This window comes from Rhodnius prolixus, unplaced genomic scaffold (assembly GCF_049639745.1).
Source record: "Rhodnius prolixus isolate KJV_2025 unplaced genomic scaffold, Rpr scaffold_45, whole genome shotgun sequence".
Taxonomy (NCBI): domain Eukaryota; kingdom Metazoa; phylum Arthropoda; class Insecta; order Hemiptera; family Reduviidae; genus Rhodnius; species Rhodnius prolixus.
Window position 1 is genome coordinate 208,386 of NW_027411610.1, and position 19,841 is coordinate 228,226.

Sequence of the window (19,841 nt, forward strand, 5' to 3'; positions counted from 1 at the left end):
AAGAGCAGGAAGTCAGAACCCAGTGAGGCACCAGAAAACCGGATGAACGACATTTTAGATCCCAATATCAAAAGCTTACAAACGGTTAGAACACTGACAAACTAAAATTACCCATATGGTTTCGAATGAACACGCTAAGAGTGCAGAGAAACATGGGGTACCTACCTGCAAAAAGAGGTCAGGTGGTGCGGAGTCCAACTGTTCCTCCGTGATCTGCCTGGCGTAGGAGTCCACATTGACCGGCTCGAGTGCGCCCAAGTCCAGGTGGCACTCAAATATCTCCTTGGCTTTCTTTTTGCGTTCCTCAACATCTTCCATTCTGCGATAATTTTCACACGAAACCCAAAAAAATATGTTCTCATGGCTAAATTCCTTTTTTAGGAATTCCTACAACAGAATCAAATGATGATGATTGCAGGAACTAGAACACTTAGTGGCATTAATATAATTTAGAAAAACTTACTGCAAAAGTTTGGAGTCCTATGGTGTCGTCTAGCAGTTTTTCAAATGATGTCGCCCACGATGAGACAGCCCCTTCTGCTCCTTCCTGCTAAGTTAAACACTAATCATCAAACTAAACTGCTCTGTCAAAACTCATTAATAAGGGGAAAAAATTTGGCGTGAACAGTCATACAAATTTCTTTTTTTGCAACTCTAATTATGATAATTCTAATTGTATTTCAAGTCTATTACAATTTTCTACAAATAGGTATGGAATATTACGAGTTTAGCTACTTTTGAATCGAATGGGTGTCACAAACTAACAGCTACCCTTTCTACACTTAAACTGCGGCACCTCAAAGATGAAATAAGTTTTTTAAAAGGGTTGGGTTCCCCTGCGTAACATTTAAGCTACGTTCTGCTCTTACACCAACTAAGGGGAAGTTTTGCAATCACTTAAAATTACCGTCCTGTGAACCTATTTTCGTGAATGAAGTGTCATTTGGTTCAAAATTTAATGTATACTTGAATTTTAAAAGTCTTGATTCTGTGCATCTTTAAGAGAGGAGTATGCCCCACGCTAGTAAGGCTCCCCACAAAACAATTAATAATATAACTCTACAAATCTTAACCCGATCTTGATAAAATTTAGCACGTAGGGGTGGTTAAAGCTTTCCTATGTACCATTAATGCTCTTACATCTACTAAAGGAAGTACTGCAATCGTTCAAATTAACGACGTATGAACTGATTTTAATGAATGAATTATCTTTAAATAAAGCTATGACATTTTGGTGTCTCGATGGTATACACTTAAGAGGGGAGTTTGCCCCACGTAAATAAAGCCCCCTTTTAAACGGTTATTATTAATAACTCTGTAAATCTTCGTCCGTCCTTTGGCCAAATTAGGCAAGAAGAAGAATTTAGAATGCGTGACATTTAAGTGCTATCCCGCTCTTACACCTACTAAAGGGAAGTATTGCAATTATGCCGTATTCGCAGTTTAAATTCTCTTTGCCCTTTTAAGGAGCAGAACTGTAATTGCAAATAATTTTTCTTTCCTCTCTTTAGAAGAAGTTTTTTGATCACAGATTATTTTCTCTTACATTTTTTAAAGCAAGTAATGTTATCAAAATTTATCGTACTGCTCTTATCCCTCTTAATGAGTTGAAATTATACATCACTTAATCCCACAACATTTCTCCAGTCTCTATCTTCTTCCCACCAACTTGTCACCATTCCCCAACTTGTGCAGTTTTTTCATTCTACATCTTTCAACTAACATTTCACCACTCTCCCGTAACTTTTCTCTCAATTCTATAATGTTACTCATAGTCTGAATCTTCTTTACACCACTTCGTACCACTCCCTCTTAACTTTTTTTCAGTCATCATTTTCTTCGCACTAACTTGATATTCTCACATTCTGCATCTATCTACCTTCTACAAACTTTGTACCGAGTATAAAGCTTTACCAAGTATAAAAGCATTGCATATCCAAAATGATAAGAAAATCTTTAAGCCAGATAAGAAGCTTTTAAAGGTTTAAAATATTTTGGAAAATGGTATTATCGAGTATTTAAAGTTATAACAATAATTAAAGAAATATTTATGTATTACTTAGATGGATCTATTAAATTGATGTCAAAGTATGTAGGCCTGCAAAAATAAACTTTCGACCAGATCTTAAAGTAATCTACATAATTTTTACTTTCTCTATACCTACTATAATAAGAGAGGATATTACAATCGTGCAGATTTTGAGTTTTTTATTAAATCTGAATCTTCAAAAAGCTAAATATTTTTTTATTACAGTTTAAATAGGATCAATTGGTACAGGATATCAAACAGCATCAAATGTGTACTTTGGGTTAAAGCACTCTGAGCAAGATTTCACAATACTGTTAGCCCATTAAGAAGCTCCACTGTCAGTATTGGCCATTTCTGGAAATTATACTGCTAACTGTTCAGTGGTCATATCTCTGGAAAAGGACAATTCTTCCGAGTGGTAACATTATTTTGAAGGTTGAACAACCAAATGTAACGGTTATGACTGAGGCTTAGAAAGCGTACTAACTAGTTTAAAACTAATAGTAGTGAAGTAATCGCCAATTTTAGCGAGATTTATCTTCCAACGGGGTGGAAACACATAATTATTAAATTTTGTCTAACAAATAAAAAGTAGCTATACCCAGAATTCGAACTGAGGACCACCACAAATCCACGCTTAGTAACCACTAAACCAACACTTGCCCCAATTTAAAATTAAAGTACTCACTAATGTGTGCACAGGAGACTCGCAGTCGGTGGAGAGGACTCGCAAGTCCTGTAAGCTGCCCCAGTGGGTGCCAGGCATAGGCCGCCTCAATTCTTCTTGGTTCTTCAGATCTTCCAGAGATTGTGAAACTGTTGGAAATACCTGAAACATTTAATTTACTCGATTAAAGAAAAAAGTGTTTTCATTGCGACAACTGTTTTTGACTAAAATTCAAAGTATCCACATAACAAGTATTCTTCATTGTTTTTGTGCGAAAGCAGTGTGCATAAGCAGACAGGACAGAAGATACACCAACCTTATAGTAATGTTAAAATATTATATTGTCAATAAGCCCTGAAAGTGACTTAAAAGCTCGGCAAAAAAAAAAAAAAAAAAATCACAACTGAAATTGGCACTATTTTTTTCTTATCAAATTTTCAATAATAAGTTTTCACCTAAAAGATGTTTTAGTGTCCCTAAGGACCAAAATATATAAAAAAAAAGGTTTATAAAATGGTCTCTCACATTCTCTCTCTATGAATACAAAAGCTCTAAGTCGCAGGAAGTTTAAACTTTATAGACAAGATAGTTTATTTATTTAAGTTACACAACTCATACAAAGAGTTGAGTTGTACATACATCTGTATATTAAAACTGTCCGGTAGGACAGTTGTATAAGGGTTGATCGTCAAAAACTGCACGAAAAAGCGTAACGTTGAAAAACACCCAACTTTGACAATTTTTATCTCTTTTTCTATAAAAGATAAAATTCCCAAACTTTCTTTATAATATAGGGCAAATCCTCCTTCATAACTGTAATTTTTTTGCAACAACCCAGATCTAATAGGTTTCGAGAAAAAAGTTGCCGAAAATGAGCAAAAACGGCATTTTCAGAAATTGTTGTTGTTCTTGTTGTTGTTGTTACCTTTTTTGTAAACTGCGTAGCACCTAAACGCGTGAACCGATTTTCATGAATGAGATGTCATTCGATTCGGAATTTTATGTAGATGTGCCTTTTGGGGGTCTCGACGCTGTACATCGAATGGGAGAGGAGTTAGCCCCCTTTATGTAGAGCCCCCTCCAAAATTATTATTACTAATTACTCTGTAAATGTTGGCCCGATTTTTATAAAATTTTGTAGGATGATAGGGTTAGGGCTCCCCTACGTAACATTAAAGCGACGATCTGCTCTTACACTAGTTAAGGGGAAGTATAGCAATCGTTTCAAATTATCGACACGTCACTCGATTTTCATGAATTAAGTGTCATTCGAATCGAAATTTTGTACAGATTTGCACTTTCTGCAAAACTCTCCTCATAAGGAGGGGAGTTTGCCCCACCCGAGAAAGACCCTTTCTAAAAATATGATTACCAATATTTCTACTATAACGCTTAGTCCGATTTTGATAAAATTTAGCACGAAGAAGTGATTAAAGCTCCATCATCATGCTCTTACACCTGCTAAGAGAAAGTACTGCAATCGTTAAAATTATCAAAGTACCTATTAATGAATTGTCGTTTGATTCAAAACCTTTGCTTCTTTGCCTTTTAGGAAGAAGTACTGTAATCGCAGTTAATGTTTCTTACTTCTCTTAAAAGGTAGTACTGAAATTGCAGTTTAATTTTGCTATTTACGTACAAATAACTTCTTATATTATTCAAAACGCTTTCTCAAAAAAATTGTTATTGAGGATGGCAACTATAATCATTCTTTAAAAGATCTCTCCAGTGGTTCCGACTTAACACCTTATCAGGTTATAAAGATAGAATTGCTTATTCCAAATTTTAAAAAAATCTGCAAAGCAGATATGTAACTTTGCAAAATAGACAAAAAGGAAAATCTATCCAAAAGGTACAAAAATCTCCTTAACAAAAACTTACAGTTTAAAATGTTAAGTATAAGGGTTGATTAAACGCCAAAAGGTACACAAATCAGCAAGTACCCAACATTTCATTCATGCTTAGTTGATATAATTTAAGTAATTTTGCTGCATTAACTTTTCCTTCACATTTTTTAGAATTTATTAGATGTCACAGACCCTTATGCTGGCCAGTTCGTCCATAATATTTTTTTTTATAATTATGATGAAGTGTTTGTAAATCTTCGTTTGTAAATAGGTGCTTTATTTTAAATCTATTCAAAATTATTCTTCGGATTTATCTTTAATATGCCCTTTATTCTGAGTAGCCACATATACATGCAAGTTAAAGTAGAAAAAGACAAAGTTAGAGTCGGCTACTGTTTAAATTTGAATCACGGAGGATCTAAAACAATATTTCAGTTTTGAATTCATCTTACCGAAATATTCGTGAGCACAAATAACACACAGTTAATGACAAGTAGATTATTCAACAACAATTATTCATTTCTCAATAGTAATTTAATTTAGCCCCCTAATTTTACTTATAGTAAAATACTGGAATAATTAGCTTTCCTAAAAGTATGCATATCTTATTTATTTTATATTACATATAGACAACATTGTGGGAAGAACAGCTACATTGAGAGTGTAAATGAAGAAAACTAAATTATTTGCGATAAAGCCGGCCGGATTATTACCTATTATTATAAACGTTTGACTACAACATAAAATAACAATTACTTTAATCGAAGAATGAACATAACCCGACGATTTTTATTAAAAATAAAATAAATAAATAAAATAAACAAAATTATTGATGTATGCATTTTCTAAAAAAAAGTTTTCGAATTTTTTAGCCTCATAATTGTTTTTATTTTTTATAACGATTTCTTTTCAACCTGTAATTAATAGTTTCATTATTATAGATTAATAGATATTAAAGTTAATCTACAGTGCTACTTATACAAATATTTTGTAGATGAAAATGGCCAGCATAAGGGTCTGTGACATCTAATAAATTCTAAAAAATGTGAAGAAAAAGTTAATGCAGCAAAATTACTTAAATTATATCAACTAAGCATGAATGAAATGTTGGGTATGTAGGCCAGCCGCTACCTCGTACGAACTACACTTCTATAGAGAGCCACTTACACACACTCAAGCACACACTCACACACACGTACATACACTCACAGATAGATAGGACAATTAAACTACTTGAACAAAGCTATGATAACAATAAGTCTGATGAATTTACTTAACGGATTTACTTAACAAAATATTGGATACAGGAATAAACATACATACGCCGCATGGGCCGCAGACAAGAAAAGTCGCAGGTCAGCAAGAGGGAAACTTGGCTTTTCTACAATCTCTCAATCCTCGTCTGTATTCCAGCAAGTCCCAACTCAGAATGACCCAAAGTCAATAAAATACTTTTTTTTATCCAATAAAAATCCCAGCTGTGAACATAAACCTAGCAACTAATTCTAGTGCTCAGTTACAGGTACTTGATGATTTGTGTACCTTTTGGCGTTTAATCAACCCTTATACTTAACATTTTAAACTGTAAGTTTTTGTTAAGGATACAGAATAATAAAATGTAATTAAATAGCATCCCATTTGCTTATTAATAATAATAATAAAAAGATAAAAGTTGGAATTTTTTTAACAAAACTAAGAACAAAAGATGTCTCTTAAGATCATAAAATAAAATACTAAATACATAATAGTCAATAAATCTTCAAATTTATAAATAAAGACGAGAAAAATAAATTAAGAAAAAAATTACTTTTCAAGATATTTGAAAAAAGAAAGAATTCAAACAAATTATTGCCATAAGGACTGCCTTAGCCGCAATACTTTTTTACCATAATTAAATATCTTTATTAGGTAAGACACAGAATATCAGCGGCATTTAGAACAAGAGAATTATTAAGAATTCGTCATATTCCACACTCCAAAATTATAAATTCGAAGTGTTTACAAATACCTTAAAAGAATCATCATCATTTAATTTTTTTTCTTCTCTTGAATTCACCAATTGGAGTTGCAAATAAAAGATTCCTTTTCATGATAAAGCAGTGATTGCTATTCGGAAGCGCAAGGCCTATCGCTGGTCTCTAGTTTCTGGAGGATTTTATCCAATTTCTTTCGACCACCTATATTAAAGCCATTGATCGTGCTGGCCAGATTTGGGAGTGGAAGGTCGATTGGAGTCTTCAGTTGGCGAAAGTAGTTTTGTCACTACTTCTTTTTCTTATTGTTCTTCTTCTTGGAGTTTTCTTTTTCTTAGACGTAGAACTTGAAGCGCCTCTAATTTCCAAAACATGTTCATAAAACAGTTTTCTAAAGTTTAAAATAACAGTTGAATCGCAATTTAATGTATTTGCTTTCTTCTTTTAATTCTTTGTAAAATTTTTAAAGCTCTCTTCTTTCCTCTCTAACTTCCTTTGAATAATATTCAGTCAAAACCAACTTAATTCCTTTTAGTTTAAATCGATAGAGATATATTTCATCCCTTTTCTTTTCAGATTCAAACTTATTAAAAAAATTAATTAATTTAGATCTGTTAATGAGTTTACGAATTTAAGTAAAATCACATTCAGAACACTTAAGCCCAACTTAGTATTAATTATAACTAGAATCTCTATGGAAATGCTGTCTCTATCATCAGCGTCAGTTTCCAAACCATAAAGTATTGAATTTCTTCTTCTAACTTCTCTCTTCAGCAAATTTATTTAATATTTTGTATCATATTTACATTCATTAGTTCGCTGTTAGTCCTTTTCTAATGTTTTATTTCAAATTCAACGATTCAATTTTACTGTTTGATTCAGTCACTACGATCCTATAATTTCATCGGATTTTTTAAATTGATATCAATAATTATTTTCAATGAGTTAATTGCCTCTAAAATTTTCTCCATATCCTTCATATTCATTCGACAGTTAATAAAAAATTAAACTTTCAATTAGAGAACGAATGGAAATATTGTTTGTAAAAGAAAGTTGGTCTGCACAATACGAAAAGTACGACAAACATAAACTAGAAATTATTTTTAGTTAAAAAGCTGAACCTAAAGTAAGTATTACTTACAGGGAGATCTTTACTGTTTGAGATTTTCACGAAAACGGCTGGAACGATTTTTTCTTACCATAGTACAGTAAGAAACAGGACTGAGAGCACGTCTCGCTAAATTCAATGAATTGCTTAATTTTGTAAAAACACTGTTTGGATTTTTTAGTTTTTTATTTTACTAATAAAAGTTGTGTTGATAAAACGACAAATTTTCCAAGTTTTTTAGTAAATGGTCTGTGTTTGTTATAAACAAGAAAACGCAGAAAGCACAAACTTTCTTTTTTTCTGCATACCACAATGGGACCCAACTAACCTAGCGGTTAAAAAACTTCATTGAAAACATCTTTGCAGAAATCCTATAAACGATACTTTCTGAGAAGAAATAGTTATGCTTATTCTAAACTACCTCTTTTGATTAATGTGTAGTCCTAAGATTGTTATCTGTATATTATCGGTACTAAATAATTAATTCATTTTAAATGAATTGTTTAAAATTCAAGTCCGAAGAAAATGGCACTTCCGGAGATTCGAACTTTCTATATGATGATTTCTGCAGTTCTCCGCGATTTTTACGAGAGTTGATTTTTTTGCGTATGTATATTAACTTAACTACTCGGTAAGTACTCTTTTTTCGTGAGAACTGATTTGGATAGGTTTCCGGAGAAGAAGAGTACTTCGGCTCCCTCTAGATGCCAATTCTATTCTATGGCTTTACTAACTATATATTGCACTTGTCTAATTAAATAACTAAAACTCTTGATTTTAGGAAACTTACTCACAATATCTTGCCAGTTAAACGTAAAGAGAGGAGTAAACCATAGACGATGATTGCATACTTACTCTATGACGGACCTTAATCAGAAACCATACCTTTGGAGAGAGTTTATAAGGACTGGCTAAATCTTCTGTGGGACTTTTGGTAGCTGCAGAGCTGACACTCATCTCTTCAAGAAACGCTGGGCCTTCTGAGCCCGTACTTAGTGGCGATCTCGAACGACAGCTTGCATTCATTTCTCTGAAATTCACCTTGTCTTCCAAGCTGCCAACCTAAGGAGTTTTCAATTTCAAGCATTAATTAAGGAGTATACAGGACACCTGAATAACTTGAACATGTATTCTGTTTTAAACAAATCGGTAGACACTGCCAGAAGAAACGTCATGAAAAGAGAGTACTCTTTACAATAAGATGTAGCTAAGCAAACGCTACACAAGCAGTAAGGGCACTAACTTTCTCCAACTGATGAAGATGGAGTTGTGGTCGGTTATTTGGCTCCACCATCAGTATTCTGTCGGACTGGTTTCCTGAGTCATCTCTGAATCCAATGCCAGAATCACTGTTGCTTGTTGTGGTGGTACTGTCATGCGAGGGTTGAGGCGAGTTGGCCACGCCGGCACGATTCACAGCCATCGACACGGCGCCACTCGAGCCACTCCCGCCATCTCCTTCATATAAACTTTTAATCAATGTCACGATTGGTTCAGAAGTCAGTGGGACCTCTTTAGTCGCTGCTGAACTGTGCTCTCCCTGCTAAACAAAACAAACAACAAAACAAAAGAATCAAGAACTGAAAGAAAAAATTCGGTAAATCTGCCAATGTATTGAGAACTAAACAAAAAACTTGGTGTACAACTTAAGTCCAAGTGTATCTAGGCCAAGTACACATATTGTTTCTGATAAATCACTGCAATTGACGAAACCTACTTAAAACATCATTTTCAGATTTAGAAACCTACCTACCAAAAAATCGAATTTTCTGTTAGGAACCGTAAATAGAACAAGCAGATCAGTTAGGAAGACCTACGAGAAGTAATCAACAATCAGAATCAGTGAATTGGATATGATATTTGAAGAGATTTAGCCTACAGAATGCCCACAATTATAGACAAAAAAAAACTGACTTATGAAGAGTTATTGGGAGCTGATACAAAACACTATTTACGTAAAAAAGGAAGGCAAATAGGTAATGTAAAGTGTTCTGTCGTATTCGACCTCCCCTTGGCGATTTCTTTTATCTTCCCTTCTCTTTCTCAACTCTCCCGCTCCAGTTTTACGCGTTTTCTCGCGCTATAACCTTTTCTTTTCGCCGCCAACGATTTTATTTCTTAACTTTGTTGATTTTATTTCTTTAAGTTCCTACGGTATCAAACTTTCCCCTACTCTATACTTTCTTGACCTTGTCGTATCCTTTTGTAGAGTCAATCGACTTCTGGATCATCTATGTTTAAAGTTTAGTGCGAGTCTGCTCTGAGTTCTCGCTCCGCTACGCACAGATTGCTGTCTACCTTTCTCCGCATCAACTGCATCTTCCTCTGGGGGCACGCTTTCCATCGCTTTTGGACGGATGCCTATACTTCTGCAGAGCCCACTGCTATTTACCGCAGCTACTTCTGGATGCTTCTAGAGTACGCTCCTAGTGGCCTATTGCACCCGTTCCCGCCACTGATTCACTTTCGCTATCCCTCCCCGATGCGCCTCTTTGAGCTCAAGTGGTTGAGGTTCCCTAAGGCTCCCACCTATTCTATATCCTCGAAACTCTTCGCTTTTCTTCTCATGCATCCACACTCACAATTACACACTTCTATATACACACTCTTCTCCCCCTTTACCATCCTTTGCCATCACTTCGATAGCGTTCCCGGAAAGACTTCGCCGTCTTGGAGCTTGGCGCATTCACTTCCGGTACTTTAAAGGTAAGTGTTCTCTTAATCTCTTTTCTACTCTCAACTCAACTGTGGCTCTATGGTCGGTGTAGGAGCTTGGCCTCCGCCATCTCTTTTCTACCTTTTTTCTATGTATCCACTTACCTTATTTGTGTTAACTTCTTGCGGTGCCCCCCTCAGGCACATATCGTTTGCTTCACCTTTCCCCCCGCTTCTGGGTGTAAGCCTTAAGCGGTTACATAGGGGAAGAAACAGGATTCAACAAATATGAAAAAATATATTGGAAAAATTAAAGTTGAAGATTCTACGTATGAAATAAATATTTATTTATTCTATACACCTATAGAGATGATATAGGTTAAAGGGGATTAAACAGGCGCCTTTGGTTGACCATTGTAGACAGGGAGGGAGAGAACTATGCAATTGAAATCCAGCTTGAGAATAAAGGTTTAAGAACGCCTGGATGCTGAGTAGCAACTATACCTAACTCATGTGCTGGTAGCACCAAAGCTCCAAGGAAGAATGTAAAAACTGTAATGACAGTAGTGTACATTCACAAATGTAAGCTTTATATTGCTTTGTTCACAGATATATTTTGTATTTTACCAACGAATAACGAAGTTCTATTAGGATTTTAAATTAATCATGTTCTTGTTGCTAAGAAAGTAGGCTTCTAACTACATGTTTGTTTACCTGGCAATCAATACTGAAAAGTCTTGCACGATTTGTTAGATTGGTATGATGTTTTGGATCCAATGCAAACACGTGGCAAGAACTAGATGGATCTGCGTGACCCGAGCCTGTCGTCACAACGCCAAAATGTCTATCATCCTAAAACATGCATTCAAACAAACTCTAAACATTTTAAGCGCCTAATTATGTATTTCCATCTTTTATCACATAAAGTGCATGACCTTATCCTGTGCACGGGCGCAGAAAGTGACCCTCTCCTTAGGATAGACAGCCAGAGTAGCACCGTTGCCACTCGCTAGACGGAGACTCCTGCTGAGCACGGTCATCAAGACGGGCGTGTGTGTCCGCTTTTCAGCACGCAGACGTTTAATACATCCTCTCACCACCTATTTAAAATATGTATAATTTTATTTATAACATTGAATGATTGACCTATTTTCTATTAATAAATTTTACTACGCAAGAGGAGGTGAATGTTGCATTGAATTTCCCATGAACCTTTGTGGTACCTAAGTGAATTACTGGCACAACGGGAGTTGAAATGATTAATAAATATCTGGATAATACATTAAAGAATAAACTAATAAGTTATTTCATATGGATAAAAGCTAATGAGATTCAGAAAATCAGTCATAGTCTCAAATATATTTTTGGAAAAAAATACCGACCGTTTTAACCTGTTCCCCTTTTACCTCCTTTTTTAATTACATTTTTTGCAATAAATTTTGTCAAATTTAAAAAAAAAATCCACTATTATTAGAAAATGTTTCTTTCAAAAGCTGGTAAAAATCGTTAATATACTTTTACATACAATTTTACTTCTTAAATTATTGGCTTTGAAAAATCATAGGGTAGAAGTCATTTGTAGTTGTAAATAATATGATTTTTAATCAGGTTAAAACGTTATCAAGAATAATGAATTTGGAGTCTAAAAAGGGAGATACATCATGTTTAAAGCTATTGGGTTACAGTATATAAATATATATAAGCTATAGTTTTTTGTTGGGAATTACGCTTTACAAAAAACAACTTTTATTTGAAGTACAAGAATTTGGTCTACTACACTTGATCTAAGCAATACAGCTAACTAGCTATGATAAGTACAGAGTGTATCCTGGAGTAACCGGGAGTTACAGAAGCACCAGGTTTTTAGCGGAGGTAAGTGATACAGAATCTTATTTTTTAAGTGATGCAACCAAAAATGGGACTGTTGTTACCTAGCAACTTCTTGTTAAACAATACACCTAAAACTAATTACTACTTAAAATTGGTATTTTTTAATATTTCATGGAATTGACATTTTTATAGAATAATAGCTATGTAGGAATTTTTGTATTAATTTCTAAGTAATTTGTTAAATTATTTATAAAGAAAACGTGTTTCCTAAAAATAAAAAAATATTTTTAGTGGTGTATTAATAATATGCAACTAGTTTCTTTTTTTTTAATTCTTCCCATTCTAAAGACAACTTTTTCTCTTGTTTTCCGCAGCCGTGTTCCCAATCTGAAGTACACTTTTGATCTTTTTTTCACTATTATATTTAAATATGGCTCAGTAAGAGTAACTTCCTCTGCCTTTAATATTTCAAGGTCATTTGAATATAATACATAGCTGCTAACACAATTTTTCTCTCGACATTCCAGTTACTTTTCAAAACTATCAAATGTAGCACATGGTAACCTGCACTTCATACTTATCCATCCTAATCTAAGTTGTTCTATTTTCTTTTCTAGTAGCCTTACGCAACTATAATAATTGTCAGGCCCGCTATACTATAAAGTCTAGAAGAACATTATGATACTAGTTCTCCATGTTTATAATGCTTCAACTGACAATAGTATGTATAAAACCTTGCAAGACTATGCTAAAATATTTATCGGGTGCTGGGGTAGTAGTTATGAACGTGGATTCGTAAGTGGAAGCTCCCCAGTTTGATCCCGCGTGTTGCTACTTTTGTTACCAAAAAAAAAGAAAGTTAATCGTGAAGTACGTGCATTCGCCCGTGCCCACACGAATCAAATAGAAAGTCCTATTTCGCGTTAATTAACTAAAACTTTAATAAACCATTAACCTACATACTCTTCACCACAGTTGTTACCATTCACCTTTAAGGATCAGGAACTATCGCGATAATCACCTGTGATTAGTTCTTTTTCTTACAGTCAAATTAAGAATAAGTGGAAAGCCAGAATGGGTTTGTCTGACAGTTCACTTCAGTAGTAGTTGAGAACGCCAGCCAGGGACACATTACACACATCCTACATCAATAGCTCTCCACAATTTGATTGCCTCTCCCTCTCCTCTTCACATAGTCGGTGTTCACTCCACAGGTGTGTGTATTCAGAAGATTTGTTACGGGAGCAACGTTACTTACTTCAATATTTAACGTTCTTACTTACAAATTCACTCTTACACGGTTTAAGGCTAGTTTAAATCACATTACTTACATTACACTTAAAATCACAGTTCTTTGATTAAAACCTTCTTTTTTTTTTTTTAGGTAGTTACATTCTTCAAATCTTTAGCGTACAATTTTCTAGACAACCAATTTATGCTTGTTGCAGTCCCGTACTGATTCAGATATTGCTAGTAACTTCTAACATAATGAAAGATGCATCTATTTTATCTATGTTGGGATATTAAAACTGTCTGGTAGGACAGTTGTATAAGGGTTGATCGTCAAAAACTGCACGAAAAAGCGTAACGTTGAAAAACACGCAACTTTGACAATTTTTTTCTCTTATTAAGTTCTACATTTATTTCAATTAAATAAACAATAATGCAAAGCCAAGTGGTTGAAGTCAAAACAAATAATAAATTAAGTGATACAAAAATTGTACAATCGAATATCTTCGCTTAAGAATCGGAGTTTGCTCAGAAATCTACATTACAAAGAATATAATCGTTCTATTAACACATATTCTTGAAAAGACGAGGCTTTTTATATGAATGCGTGTGCGTCTTAAAGTGAGAGCGACTGGCAATGCTTCACAATGGTATAAATCTGCAAGCTGGTACAAGAAGATTAGGAACATCAACCAGGAACTGATGGCAGTTGATTTCATTAATTTGCTTAGAAAATCTAAGTCCACCTCGTTTCTAGAATATTAACATTTATTTTATTTACTGGAAAAATTCTTGCCAACATTTAATAAAGCTTGATCGCCTTAAGTTGGATGTTTTTGCAATAAGATTTTCATGATGCTTCACATGTACTAATAAGAACCCGCGGAGGCGCCTTCTGCGATCAGAAAGATCTCGAGTATGCAAAAAATACATTCAAATCCTGAGCACGTGTAGTCTATCTGCAATCGCCTCTGTATGTGTGTGGAAAAAAGTCCTTCAAGATTACTGCTAAGACTCTCAACAGTAGTTCTACCCAGAGATTGGACGGCCATTGAGTCATCAAATTATGTTTTTCTTGCAACGGATAAAAATAGGTGGCCATATCTACAAAGATGTACTTCAAAATACGCATATAATTAATTTTTTTTATTTTTATGGAACTTCCTAAAACAGTCTGCTGACTTTATCATTCGATTTGGTTTGAAATGCAATAACTATTGCTCTATGCAAAAAATTGAAATGGTCAAGACGGTTTAAGGCTAGTTTAAATCACATTACTGAAACAGAACTCACCTGGAGACTAGATTGAGGAGGCAATTTAGTAGGCATCTCTATAGTGCCCACGTAGCCAACCACAGCGGTCAGGATTTCATGGTTATCCGGCTCTCGAGTCAGAGAGGAATGGTAATTGTGAGAGTAGTCGGCTGGAAGCCCACTTTCAGGCAAGCAAGAGATGAGTAGCGGCCGCACCAGAGGGCTAACATCCTTCCAGTCGGGTTTGCTGCTCCGTGGAGGGGTCAGCACACACTCATCCTCTTCGAACATTGCCCCCGTACGCAGATCTCGTACTACCTAAACACACACCAAAAACCGATAATGTACCTTTAATGACCTAGATGCTTGCTAAAACTATTACTTGGCTGAAGATCACAAGAGGTAATTTTCTTATAGTATACTTCACTGGGTACAGATCAGAAATCCAAAAATAAGTTCTTTGGGATTATTCTGAAACAAAATTTCCTGGGATTCCTGCCAGGCTCTCTAGGAAAATCCCGGGCAGCCTGCTTTTAGGGATAACCCACTCTCAGGAGACAGATACCCGCTTCAACACCTGTTAACAAAGCACAGGTATTCGATGGAAGCTACAAATACAAGAGGGAGGCAGTAATTTGGGATATTCCTCGCCACTGCAATTCCTACAGCAGCTTAATGTGCACCTCCTTCGTTTTATCTGTTCCTTAAGTGAATATTTGTAGGCATATTATTGACGGTCCTCGAGAATATGGACGGATGAACCCTTTTCAATGTTTGTGCAATAACGTTCGAAACTCAAATTCTATGAGCCCAAAACAGTATGAATTGTGTTTTTTAAATATATTTAAGGTTAATAGTTAATGAAATATGTAACTGAACGTAAAGAAGTTCGTTGGATTTAGGCATGAAACAAATTGCGTTAGGCTGCATAAAAGTATAGAATGTATCAAGTACCTGTAATAACTCAAATATGAGTAATATATCTGGACAGCGCCGGGTCAGTATAACGAATGCAGTGTACAATATACTTCAAATACCTAGAAATTGCATTTGTTTGCAAAAGTTAGTTTATGTGGTCTTTACAACACAGAACCAGTTTTGGAATACTTACTTTTCATTTAGGGATAAATAACTTCCCATTTCAGACAAATCTATTTAGTGAAAGTTTGCCTACAGCTTTAACAAATCTGGGAACAATCTTAGCACCCAATACATGAAGTCAATGATGAATAAGACTTCCTTACAAGTAAAAGTTTTCGCTTCTAAAGTAACTTTGATGAGGTGCTACGCTGAGGTGTTTAATTATGACAGCTCGAAAAACTGGAGCAAAAGGAAATCCTCTCCCACTGGCCGAACTTACGAAATGCATCCAATTTTTTTTTTTCTTCTTTTTTTACATTTAGGTCGAAAACCTTTGCCAAAGAAAAGTCAAAATAACGATCACTCTCAGCAAAAGGGGAGGGTCTCTTGGTGATTTCAGTATGAAGCCAAAAGTATACACATATTGAAGTGCAATAGTTCGTCTTAAATTATGCATGCCCCTTGTAGGGGATTAATACGAAAATTGAAATTGCTAACACAAATTAATATAAATACTAAGGGAGATTCGCACTATCATGTATGAATCTGTCAATAAAATATGAGGACATCATATCTTTGCAAAAGAACTGAAAGCACTAGACATAGTACTACACTGTCTGTATAGTGACGCTAAGACTAACGAATAATTCAACCATTAAATTAACTTATCGAGACGAAACTGGACCAACATCGAAATGCACTAGCAAAAAAAGTTTCATTTTCAGTGATTTAAATAGTTAACGAACTGTTTGCTTACGTTAAAGAAGGTTCGGTAAGCTCTAAATTTCCATTCTCCTTAATGAGAGACTTTTTATCTTGGTGATGAAAGTATTGAAAGATCTCTAAATCGAATCAGGTTTAGAAAACTAAGTAAACAAAATTTTACAGAATGGAGCATCGAATGTGCAGCTAGATTACGAAAGTGGGTGTAATCAGAAAAAAAAAGTTACTTTTATCAGAGACCGATTTGACTGGTACGAGTGAATTCTTGTAAAGGTTGCTTTAAATCAACGATGGACTATGTCAACAACCCATAACGATAGTTTACCTTAGCTGCTCGTCCATGGAGGCGACTCTTGTGTGTGTATTTAGGTTTTTGTCTAGAAGCAATAATCACATCATCATCTGAACTGTCTGAGTAGTAACTCTCAGCGATCTGTAACTTGAGCACGCCGTTAGAACAGCCGATCAGCCTGACGACGTCGTCGTGGGGCACTTTGCTGACGCTCTGGCCTTCGACGGCAACCAGATAGTCGCCAGCTCGTAGTCCAGAAGTCTCCGCCGGCGAACCTGGCACGATGCAGCTGAGGATACATGGATGTTGGCCGGATATAGTGAATCCAAAACCATTTTGTCCACGTTTCACTTCAACCGTTCTAACACCATAATTTGGTCGCTTTTTACGCCTCCTAACTGGATGCATTTTTTACGCCAAATATAAAAAAACTTAACAGAATTAGTATTATTTGGAATACCATTAATTTTTATAAAGAGAAATTAATTTTTTTTTCACTTAAAACTTTTCACTTCTTTTTTAAAGCAAAACAAAATTGCACACCAACGGCTAATATGTAACACTAGTTCAACTTTCTCTTGGATATTATTCTATTGAATTTACTCGCGTTTATGTAAATCAGGTACAGTATCCCAAGCTGCAAGAATACGGCTAAATGTGCAGAAAACATGAAAACAAACATAAGTAGAGCTTTCTAAAATAGGCACCAATTATATCATATTATTAAGCAGTTGGCCATAATAAAACAAAAATTCAATTAAGTGGTTGATATCGATAGTAAGTCGCACTCGATACGAGCACACCCAAAACTACTCGCGACTATTACTTAGGTACAAATCAACTTAAAAGTAATCAATTAGTAGGTGTGCTCCTAATTACTTCTAATATACATATTAGATTAATTAATTAATACTTATTAATAGATTTAATATTGATACTTCATAATGGGAATTCAGAGACAGAGTACCCATAACAGTGCTTTCAACACAATTTTAGGGAGGGGGATTTCTAAATTTTTCTTCCGCATTCCTTACATAATTACACCAACGTTGGCTAAAAGACGAAAAGCCTGAAACTATAATAAAGTGAAAAAAAAAATCAGACTGAATTTTCATATTAGTCCAGTCTGTCCAGTACGACAGTTGATAAGAGTTAGTCATCTAAAACTGCCCCAAAAAAAGCGTAAAGTTGAAAAACGCTAAACTTAGGCAATTTTTTCCTCTTTTTCTATAAAAGATAAAATTCCCACTTTTTCTTTAAATTTAGGGCAAATCTTCCTTTATAACTGTAATCGTTTGCAACAACCCAGACCTAATAGATTTCGAGAAAAAAGTTGCCGAACATTGGTGAAAACGGTATTTACAGAAAATTAGAAGTAATAAACACTACAGTAACACACATCAAAAATTACAACATTAGATAGAAAAATTAAATAAAAAATTGACAGCTTGAAAAAATGAAAAAGAAATAGAAACAGAATAATAAATACCTGCTAATCTAAAGAATATAAAAGAAAATTATACTTACTCAAAAAAGAAAATAAGTACCGTATTAAATGGTAAAAATTAAAGAATTTCATATATCTAATTAATAAAGTAATGCTATTTTTTCAGGCAGGCTTTACGTCCAACTACCAAATTTAGTGTCGTGGACGGAATTAATATATTCAATAGTAACTAATTAATATATTTTAAAGAAATAAACGCAAGCCTTGAAAGCAATAAGACTGTGATAGTCAAATCATATGACTGTGATAATGCTAAGCATGTTGCGCGAAGTCGATTAAACGTATGCAATCTTTCTAAGAAGAAGCATTAAGAAAGTGCTGACGCAGGAAAAGGACTAAAGCCAAGGTACCGCTCCCGCAGTTCGCTAAGCGCAGTACACTCTTACAAAAAGTGATACAAATCCTCCCTTACAAACGGATTACAAAGAGGGCAATTCGCATCAGGACGGTCAAGCCATGGCATGAAATGTAAGAGCTCAACATCTGAGCTTAAACAACCATTTCAAATCATTCAGACTAATATAACTGTAAATCTTTGCCCGATTTTGATAAAAAATTTGTTTCAATCAAGGAAAAAAAAAGAAAAATCTATCAAGAAGGTACAAAAATCTAGATGTTCTCCTCAAAATGTTATACGAGTATAAATGTATATGTAATATAAAATAAAGATATGCATATTTTTAGTTGGTTATAAAACTTCTTTACAAGTACTCAATTAACCAGTTAACTGTTTCGACCTTATTAGAAAATGTATATCCTACGTGCGTCGTACAAATTAAGCGATGACGAATATATTCGTCAAACCCAGAGTATGTTTGATATGAAATTGGGTCGCAATAAAATGACTTTTATATTTTTTTTCGTTATTTATTTCATGTACATCTATTCATTTATTTATATTAACATAAATAGGAACCTAAAACATCAAAAATAAATTTTGTTGCACTCGAATATACTACTGTTGATCTGGTAACAGCTAGCACACACTGATTTATGTACATTCTTCGATCGGACAAAAATATTTTCTAAATTTCCTTATTATCTCAAATACGCATTCAAATGATAAAGTGTTATGAGGAAATCCGACAAAGAATCATAAAACTTGGGAAAACCTCGTGCTACTATGTAAACAGCTTACTCAATACTGTCCTTGCATAAATACCAAATTACAAAAAAATGGACACTACTGCAATTAGTAGGTCGCATCATTACAGACTGGTATTTATGCAAATAAATCCCTGACCAGATGATAAAATACAAACAATTTTGCAGGGAAATATCTTGGCAGGTTAGTAGCCCACGATTCAGCAATTTGGATGATGGCTAAATCTTGAACCCTGCACATGAGCCAAAAAAAAAGCTCCGCCTCTTGAATATAGGTAAATAGGGAACAAAAGGATCCTCATCCCGTTTTTTATTACCAAGCGCGCCACTTACTGCATAGTCTAGCCTAACAAAATATATGAAATTGTTATTAATTCAGTGATGACTAATAAAAGACAAGGATACATTTACGAAGACTAATTCATACTATATCTTCCATTAGTCCTTTTTATTTTGAGATGGCCTCAAAGCATTCCAAACTTCTTGCAGTTTACGAATATATTTTAGTTTTAACTAAAATTGCAAAATTAACTGCCGATGGT

The 19,841-nt window shown here is 34.6% G+C and overlaps 1 protein-coding gene across 2 annotated transcripts in view; it reads right to left on the reverse strand.

Annotated features, from left to right (window-relative positions):
* The window catches only part of loco (regulator of G protein signaling family member locomotion defects), a 30,489-nt gene extending 13,041 nt beyond the window's left edge, over positions 1-17,448 (reverse strand). The window contains exons 1-9 of one of the 2 annotated variants that reach the window (XM_074130198.1): positions 16,722-17,448; positions 14,633-14,911; positions 11,215-11,379; positions 10,994-11,131; positions 8,868-9,167; positions 8,510-8,686; positions 2,718-2,858; positions 464-547; positions 166-387 (exon numbers count right to left, since the gene is read on the reverse strand). In XM_074130198.1, coding sequence (XP_073986299.1) covers positions 166-387; positions 464-547; positions 2,718-2,858; positions 8,510-8,686; positions 8,868-9,167; positions 10,994-11,131; positions 11,215-11,379; positions 14,633-14,911; positions 16,722-17,096 — 1,881 coding nt within the window. In that variant the 5' untranslated portion in view covers positions 17,097-17,448. Of the gene's footprint in view, positions 1-165; positions 388-463; positions 551-2,717; positions 2,859-8,509; positions 8,687-8,867; positions 9,168-10,993; positions 11,132-11,214; positions 11,380-14,632; positions 14,912-16,721 lie in introns of both variants that reach the window. The other variant, XM_074130197.1, reaches the window with a different exon arrangement.
* Between the last annotated feature and the right edge of the window lie 2,393 nt (positions 17,449-19,841).